The 9,919-nt window shown below is 38.9% G+C and overlaps 1 protein-coding gene across 1 annotated transcript; it reads left to right on the top strand.

Moving 5' to 3' along the window:
• Window positions 1–762: 762 nt before the first annotated feature.
• Dynap (dynactin associated protein) lies at window positions 763–9,694 on the top strand. The gene is made up of 4 exons (XM_026409944.2): window positions 763–819; window positions 4,169–4,333; window positions 9,028–9,400; window positions 9,600–9,694. The coding sequence occupies exons 1-4, from the start codon at window positions 763–765 to the stop codon at window positions 9,692–9,694; spliced, it is 690 nt and encodes a 229-aa protein (XP_026265729.2).
• Window positions 9,695–9,919: the final 225 nt, after the last annotated feature.

Raw genomic sequence — 9,919 nt, 5'->3', positions numbered from 1 at the left:
GATCTGTTTTGTTTGCTGCTGAAATTTTTGCAGGAGGAAAATACCTGGTACATTATAGGAACTTGGTATTCTCACTGGTTGGGTGAATAAATCAATAGAAGAGTTTATCCTGTTTTCCAACGTAAGTCAAAGCAGACTTCTTGATCTAAAAAAAAAAGGAAAAACTCTTTTCCTGAAGCATTTCACTATTCATCACTCCTTTGCCATTATGGCCCAGAAAATGGATTCTAATATTTTTTAATGGGTATGAACTACCTGAGCAACTGACCCAGTGGATTTCCAGAGACGAACAGAGGAAATGAAATGGTGAAGCGTCCCTGAGGATTCGGTGCCTAAGAGATGGTGCCAACCAGGGAAATGGAGGCATTTGTGCCTCAGTGGAGAGAACATTGGCAAACTTCTCCCTCAGATCTTTTCCCCGATTTGCGTCAGTTCTAGAACAGAAGGCAGGTATGGGAAAGGGCTAGCTAGAAGGAGGAATTATGCAAGACCATATTTCTTTCTGTCAGGAGGCTTGTTTGGAGGTAGCTGCAATAGCTCTCAGAGTGAGTATTGATCTTGTGTCATTTCCTCCTCTGAGGTGGATCCTGTTGTTTAATTATGTATTATCTGGTTTAATCCACACCTGTTGTGGATGCATCATAGTGATTTCCCACAAGTTTTTTTTTTTCTATGATTTCTCATGGTTGCAGATATAAAGGGCAACGAACAAATTGAAAAAAATCTTCTTGCAGTTTGGCTTTTGATACCGGCAGCTCAAGAATGGACAGAAAACAAGGAAAGTATGTAGTGAATGTTGAACTCTCTGGAAAGCAGCCGGTGAGTATTTTTGCTTCATTTTGATATTTGGCCAATATTATAGTATCATTTTCAGCATTTACAAACTATTTAGTCTCTTTGTGACTATATTGGCAAGGTCATAGTTTTATATTCTTTTCCAAGAAAAAGAGTGGCCTTGGAAAGAATTTCTGCTCCAACTTTCCTGATATATTTTTTCTATATTATATTTTGACAGTATTTGAAATCTTTGTAGATGTAAAATATTAAGGATGTTTCTATGCCTGTGTGATATACAACTAAACCCATTCAACTTTCTGCATTCACTATCATATGAATATAAAACCCAAAGATGTTATTGTTTGTTAAGTTATATATATTTTTTTCAATTTGATGCTTAGATTTTTATATATAATTCCTGGACCTGTCAGAATGCATATTTCTACATAGACTGGAAAACCAGATGTTAATCCTAGATATAGCCTTTAGGCCTAAGAAATAAATCGGCTAAAAATACCTGCTTCTGGGCTGGGGTTGTGGCTCAGTGGTAAAGCGCTTGTCTAACATGTGCGAGGCCCTGGGTTCGATCCTCAGCGCCACGTAAAAGTACATAGATGAAATAAAGGTATTGTGTTCAACTACAACTAAAAATATAAAATAAAATATTTAAAAATACCTGCTTCATGGAAAACTATGATCTACATTTTTTTAGGCAAGTATTCTGTCCCCGAGCTACATCCCCAGACTTCTATGTTCTTTCTTTCTTTTTTTTTTTAAATGCTTTAATACCAAGAATTAAGCCTTCATTGTATCTTCTTCACAAGTGCTTGTATTTATCTGGTTATGTCTGACTAAGTGATCTTTCATGTCAGTAAAAGGAAGAGCATAGTTTTGGAAGTTTAACTCCTCATTTCAAAAATGAGAAGTGAACATTTCATTGCCCAAAGAATATGTGAAAATTAGGTGAAGAAATACTTGGCCTTTGCTATGTGGAGCTGTGGGCAGCCAGTCTGCACTGTTCTGAGATAAACCAGGAAGGGAGTCCAGTGTCCCACCAAGTGACAGTTGAATGAAAGAGCGTGGCGGAGGACTCCTGGTTCAGCACAAGAGCAGAGTCCATCTTTTTGCATCTTTAAGCAAGGGACCCTCCTGTGGATGTTCTCTTCCGCTTCTGAATTGGACACTCTCTGAATCTTCAAGATGCCGAATACTCAGAGGGGGTTCATCATCTCGGTAATGTCTCTAGAAAACAGCAAACTTGAAGTTCTTTACAAATATTATCTCAAGACCATTTTTACAGTACATCTGGATAGCTGACGGCCTGTTGCACTTTATGATGGATACCTAGAGAGAGCTAGACATTTTTATCTTAAGACCAAATTCCATAATGAGATTTGAAAGTTATTGGAAGGTTACACATGAACAACATAAATTTGGGCGTTTTGGTTTTCTGCGAGATGAGATCTTAATCCTTACAAAATTAGGGGGAAAAATAGCCTACTGAATTTCCTTTGGTAAATACAGTGAATGCATTTCAGTTGCCTATGGCTATCATTACCTAATTGTGATTTTCCTGTTATACATTATCCAGAGCTCTCCACATGGAGCAATTTTGTTAAGAGACTCCACCTATACTAAGATCCAGAGCAACTCCACAGAATGAGATCATCACCCAGGCTGCTCTGTCACTCCAAAGCTGGGCCCAGATCACAGGGTCATCACCCTTGGTGTAGACCCACCCCACTGCTTTCCTTCTTTGAAAGGGCTGGGATTCTGACAGGGCCAGAAAATTCTGGAAAACTACTAGCCTGGTGATTGCATTGAAATGTCCAAGTTCACTCATCATAGGCAAACTAAATATAACTAATGAATCAGAATCAGCATGTAGGAAAATGAGTAAGGGTGTTAATATAGGTGTGTTCAACTTTCTTCAAATGTGCTTAGTGAGCAACAGGTGGGTTTTGTTTAATTTTCTTCATTAAAAGACAGAGATATTATTTATTTCATTGACATACACTTACAGAAAAAAATAATTTAGCTAATTTTTTTCTTGCCAACAGTATTACATCTTATTTATACTTAATGACAATTATATTCTTTGTGTTTTTAATGGTAGTTACTGATGAATCAATGACTGTATACAATTCTTGTTTGATTGTTTTAGTGTGTGTGTATGTTTTTTTTTTTTCTTCAGTTTGACAGTTTTAATGGAACTCATTGGTTGGTTGACCTACAATTTCTCTAGCTATTTAGTAACGGGTTACTGAATCATGATCAAAATCTACTTGTGGTTGTAGCAATAGTAATAAATGTTCTAATGCTGCTAAGGACAATAATGATAGCACTGTGTACCCCAAATTGCTTTTGTCATTTTGTAATTATTGACTGATTAATCATCCCAGCAATTTTACAAGTGGTTAATCTTTTGAAGAGGAGCAAAGAGTGGCAAAGATGCCTTTGATTCACAGTTAGAAAGTGAATGTTATCATCTTAGGAGAGGAAAAGGCCCAGGCAATTCTGCATTGTTTGGGAGATGTAATGACACTTTTGTCCAAGATGCACAGACCTGCTCTCTTTTTCACTTTGTTCTTCCCTCTTTTAACCCTTCTCTTCCCAATATCTTCCCCACCAAACTCACTCATGGTCAACCCTTATTCATCCTTTCCTCTCTACATTATTTTATAGTTAGGCTTTTGTTAATTATACACAAATTCTTTTTATTTCCTGTTTGTTAGCAAATAAGTTCCTTGTGAGTAGAGATTTGGTTGTTATGAAGTCTTTTTTTATCTGTTTTATGCCCAGGAGGAGCCCAGTAAAGATATATCACGACCTGGACAAGTGTCTTGTCATTCTCATGGATCACAAGCTCCATTGGACAGATATATCTATCTATCTATCTACCTATCTATAGATATATAGATATAGATATAGATATGGTTCAGTGTGGCCTTAACACTGGCAGGTCTGCTCTAGTGCTTGTGTCATGATGATAAATCACTTCAACTCCTTTTTCTTCAATATTCCTTTTCCAGAGGACCTGAGCAGGTAGTACCTGAAAAGCTGCAAGGACTCTTTCAGCTCACCCATCCTATAGCTTATAGAGCAATCTAGATGCCCACCCACAGCAGTTTGCACCATGAGGATATTTACTACATCCCTGCAGGGTGGTGAGGAAGAGGGCATGCTGTGCGTTCCTCGGCTGAAACATTGGTAACTTAGAAAAATTAGTCAAAAGGTACTATATAATAATCCATCTGGAGTTCTTCATTCTCAGAGGTTAAGAAAACATTTATTCTTTTAAAAAGTCACATTTGTTTAATTTGGGGAGAAAAGTTCAATTTTAGAAATTCCATACCTTGGCTTCCTATTGACTTATGCTTCATCTTTGTAGCCAAGCATGTGTCCAGATGACCAACAGGCTCACAGTTCCACGTCCTTGTGTCCAACTTCTAATGACGTAACCGCTGATGTCTCCTCCAGCTTATCTGGGGTGTGGGTGAGCCCGGGAATCACTGCTCATTCACAATGTCCACACCCAGAATTATCCACTCTACAGGTAATGTTGGAGCTTGTTCTCCGTTTGGAATGTGCTGTATGTAGCAATGCACTTGGTCTGCTCTTTCCTAGAAAAGGGAGTCAATTCATTCATTGTCTACATTCATGTTAACGTTTAGTATAATTACAGGTAACGTTAAGGCAATTTATGGTAAGTCCCTGTTTTCAAAGAGCTAATGTTCTAGTTTGGAATTCAATTTACAATAGACAGAAAGCATATATGAAAGAAAGTCAAAGAAATACATGTAAGGTACAAATGCATGGTTGGGAAGTGGTAGGGGAACATACCTCTTGGTCCTCTAAGGTTTAAGTCACTAATCACACTCTCATAGAAAACTCTCCTATTTAAAGCTTATGGATCTGACTCTGTTGGTGATTACCTTATTTTCTTAGACAGTTGCAACTTCTGAAACTGTGTATGGAATCTTATTTAACTTTCATGTGACCTTATATGATGATCTTGACATAGAAGTCTATCTTCTCTGAAGCTTCTGCACCAGCTTTGGAGTCCAGGCTGAGCTCTTCTTGGTTCCTAACCTCACATCTGGTTGACAGAACTAACTTTTCCTCATGACTGGCTTTAGCTTTTATATAGCAACTTGACCTTGACTATAAATTATTGATTTCATTAGACCATTTGGTTGGGTTCTGTGAAATTTCTACTTATATCCCTGCTTAATCTTGCGATAGAGGCTCGGAAGAGTTTGAATCGTCTTTCTTGATCCTGGATTAAAACTATCAACTCTTTATATTGCTTCTGGGGCAATGTGAAAGAATGAATGAAGTCAATAGGATGTAGTTACAAAATGCTTCTTTTATGTTGGTAGAGGTTATTAAGTCATGTTAATCATAGAATTGAAAGATAACAATGGTCCACTGGTTCTTAATGCTAACTGCATGATAGAATCACCTGGGAACTGTTTAAGACATACCAGTGCGTGAGCTGCATTGTAGACCAATTAAATAAGAAGCTCATAGTTTTTAAAAACTGCTTAGGTGAATCTGATGTGCAACCAGAGCTAACAATGACTGATGCAGGTGTCTTCCATCATTAAGTCTTGAGGGGAAACTTGCCCAGCGAGAGTCTAGAGACTTCCAGAATCCTGTTTTTGAGGTGCCAAAACAGGAGAGGAGGTTGGGTTTTCCATTGTTTGTGTGCAATTTACTTCATGAAAGTCCTCAAGTGTGTTTAAGGCAGTGTTAGAGGCTCCTACCTGCTGTACATAAGCCTCGTCCCACTTCCTTTTCTCAAACCCTCAGTGTCTTTAGTTAGCATCAATAAGATGCTATTTGTCACAGGGCTACCTTGGCCTTGGTGATCAGCACACCTGGCCCTCGTCCTGCTCCTGCTGTCTTGGTGCCACCGTGCCTTTCGCAAGCTGAAGATATTGAAGATATTGACAGAAAAAAGATGCTGATCTCAAAACAAGAGTGCAAAGAGATGACAGCCTGAGAATGTCAACAATAAGGCTTGCCGGGGTCCTGCCCTAGAGGGGTCCAGGGAGTCCTGAAGGATGAGTGGCGTCTGGAGCAATCTCCAGAGAGAGAGCTAATGCAGCTTTCTCTGGGTCATTGTTTATTACAATTTTTCTCATCATTATAGATTCAGAATACGTCATTGATTATATAATTTAAAACTTTGCCAAGACATGACATTTCCTTAACCATGATTGGGGGGTACAAAAAATGTAATATTAATTTACATTTTTCCAGGATATGAGCTTCAGTTATGTAATTATTAAAAGTACAGAATCATTAATAAAATACGTCACTAATTTACATTTTTCAGATTTTCCCAAGATTTACTATTTTCCCCAAGATATGCTATTTTCTTATTAACTAATGCCAAACTATGTAACCAGACTCTAAGTCTCCTAACCAATCATTAACCTAAAGTACACTTGTACTTTATTGCTAATCTAAAATTCCCATCTAAAAAAGTCCCTTTAAATCTTATATTTAAAATATCCTAAAGTTTATGAATCATTCTTAAAACATATCAGAAACCTATACAACTAAAAACTTAAGAATTTCTGAACTTAAGAATCTAAATAAAATAATATTTCTAACATTCTTCTAAAACTGTGTCTTATAAAGCTATTTTAATTAATTCCTAGATTTATTCTCATAAAACTGGTTGAGCTGCTTTCTCAAAAGAGTTTCTTTGTTTCTCAGTCAAGGTGCACTAGTTCTCACATCTTTATAATCTTTCTCAATAGAAAGTAAGTTCTAAACATCAATCCACTTTCCACCAATATTAACTGTGCTCTTCATATATCCCTATGTAAAGTAAGAAAGGGTTTATAAAAAGAGAAGAATATATCTTTATATGTTTGAACTTTCTTTAATCAAAAATGAGACTGCATGGGGTGAACTTTGTGAAATAAGCATACTGATTAGGTTTTCTAAGAGGCCGGAAATATGGGCTTGGGCTCTAGTTGATATAATCAATGTGGTGCCTAAAATTCTCATGACCTTTCAGAGGAGGATTGTTGTCCGTGATCAGGTTTGTCCACAATGTATTGAGATAGAAGAACAGCCTTCTACTTTGTCCTTGATATGCTGAGGGGTAGTAGAACAGCCTCCAAGGCATGAACTACCTGTTACGTTCTAGCCATCTGAAATTTAATTTGTTTGGCATTTAACATACTCCTGTCTCCTGCCAGAAACCTAAGCATGAAAATGAGAAGTCCCCATTACATAAAAAAGGGTCTCAGGGTTTCGGTTTCCCACCAACCAGCAGGGCTTTGCCAGCATTCATCCTCTCTGTGACCCTGTCAAGACAGTGAGTGGGGTATTGCCTTCACCAAAGGCTGAAAGTGGGTAATGAGCCCCCCATGGGAACCGGTGATTCTGGGGAGTTTGGAAGACATGAAAGAGAATGCAGTGTCTCAGAAGCAGAAAGAAAGACATGTTGTAAAACAGAGAAGGGATGGTGTCCAGGGGCAAACGCGGTGGAGGACTTCGGTAAGAAGAGCATTTAGGCTTTAGTGGATGAAGATAATTGGTGACTATTTCAGGGCCTGATGGGAGCAGAAGCCCAACTGGATTGGGCTGAAAAGTGTGCAAATGGAGACACTGCATTCAAATGACTCTCAGGAAATTTTGTTTTTCAGAGAAAGAGAAAGGGTTGTTGGAGAGTGATTTGGAATCAAAGGAGTTTTTTCTTTTTCTTTTTCTCTGTAAAGTAGCTTTTGTTTCTTTGGTAGTTTGTTTGGAGTGTGATTAAATGTGGAAAGTGGTGAAGAAACTCTATCCAGGGTAATCAAAAGAGAAAATCTGCTGGGAAGGGCACAGAGGATGGAACCCAGAAGACAGGGTGGAGCACCAGCTTCAGGTGGTAGAGGATAGCTCTTCTGTCAACCAAGAAAGAGGTGAAGTCCAGGTAGCTTAGGTCTGCAGGTTTGGTAGCTGGTGGAGTTTTCATTTGATGGGTTCAAGTTTTCCCATGAAGTAGGAAGGAGGGCAAAGGAAAGTCATTTTATTGAAATGGGGAGGGATGATTTGTGTACAAGGAACGATGGGTAGAGGTTACAGGTTTGAAGAGTGAGAAGAAGACTGAGGACGCACTTGGGATTTGAGGGAGTATCTTGATCCAACATCTGTAAGAGGGGGTGTCACAGCAACACAAAAAATCCTCTCGAGGAGGGGATCTGCCCAGGTGCTTGGCTTTTCACAACAGTGTGACTGCTCCAAAGTCCAGAGAAAGTAAATCGTCATTTATTGGCCAGCCAGCGGAGATGAAAAGAGGGAAATGCAAGAGACTTTAGGGAATTACCAAGAGTGCTATTAAATAATGGAACAAAATGTGGACAAGGAAAGATGTAGTGAAGTACTAACCACTGAACCAAAGGTTTTTTTTTTATTTATTTATTTTTTAATCAAACCAAAGACAGGTCATCATGGAATGGCTGGGTGAACAAGCTGGAGGGAGAGGACATGGTGGTGAGGAGACAAAATTCTTGAGGAAGTGATAGATATTGGAAGTAGAGCAGAGTTTGGGGTAATGGCATTGAGTGGAGGATCAAGTGTGTGAAAGAGAATTTACCATTTAAAAATATTTGCCCACATGAAAAGACAACGGACAGTGATGGAGGAGGAAGGAATAAATGGAGCATGGGTGATTTTTAAGGCAGCAAAACTACTTTGTATAGTGTTGGATATATGTCATTACATGTTATACATTTATATTTTTCCAAATCCATAAAGTGTTCCATACCAAGAGTGAATCTTAACATAAACTGTGGACTCTGGGTGACAATTAGCTGCCAATGTGGATTCATCACATATAACAAATGAGCCACGGTGCAGGATATTGATAATAGGGGAGTTATGCACCTGCAGGGGATGGGTGTGTGTAGGTTATCTATATACACTTGACTCAGTTTTCCCCTGGATCTAAAAGAGCCCTAATATATAAGGTCTATTAAAAGAAAACAAACAAACAAAAAAGGAAAATAGAATAACAGAAGAGATATTGGCAAATTTGTCTTTTTTCTAATGTCCGGGAAAGCATGACGTTTCTTCCACCTGGATGAACATCTGGATGTTTTTTAAAGTCTAAACTCCAGAGTCATATAGTGATTTAAACAAAGTCAATACAATACATTGTAAGTTGTAAGTAACACAAAAAGGATGACCCATTGCAGACATTTTGTCTTTTATAAGTGATATTTTGATTCACACTCTTCTTAGGTGCAAGGAAACAGCGGCAGTGAGTGGTCTCTGTGGAAAGTGTTCCTGGCCTGCCTCTTAGCCTGTGCGATAACAACAGCAATTGGAGTCCTCGTCCTATGCCTGGTGAATAATCGAGGAAGTAATTCCTCCGTTGTTATCCAGCTACCCACAAGCAATGGAGGGGTGACAGTTAAGGAATCTGGAACAGCCTCTACTACTTCCCAACCTACAGTGACCACCACTTCAACTGAACCTTCAACTATCACCACTTCAAGAGAATCTGCAACCACAAGGGTCACCACCAGTTCTTCACCTCAGCCTTTAACCACAGCAACCCTCACCACAACTTCAAGTAGAACCAGATATACCATCACTGCCACAGAAACCATGGGTACGGTGGCTCCTCCATAGCTATTATTTGAAGAGCCACAACCATCGCTTCAATGGAATCTACCCCCTCTACCCGACAACCCAGCTCACAACCGCAGCAGCTACTCCTACCCCTTGAAGTTGAACAACAGCTGGTGCCACTTTGTCAGACTTGCTGTTGTGACTTCATAGCACCAACTGCTAGTGCAACTGATGCTTAGCTGACAGCCAGATCCTCACCTCCACCATCTTTTCAACGCAACCCATGGCTACCTGTGCTTCAAGTGAAAGTACAGCTACTGCCACATCCACTTAACCTACATCCACTTAACCTACAACTACAGGAACTTCTACTTACTCTACAATAAGTGTTGATTACCCTCACCAGGAATCACAAATGCCTCTATTAACATTTTAACCTTAACCAAATTACTATCAGTCACCAGAACAATCTCTTCTATCTCGTTAACCTTTAGTCATCACAACTACAAATTAACCTAAAATTACTCCCCACATTGACTTTCCTGAGAATTTATATTGG

This window comes from Urocitellus parryii, chromosome 13 (genome assembly GCF_045843805.1).
Source record: "Urocitellus parryii isolate mUroPar1 chromosome 13, mUroPar1.hap1, whole genome shotgun sequence".
NCBI lineage: Eukaryota > Metazoa > Chordata > Mammalia > Rodentia > Sciuridae > Urocitellus > Urocitellus parryii.
The sequence above is the reverse complement of the archived record's forward strand: the minus strand, read 5'-3'. Positions and strand labels throughout refer to the sequence as shown.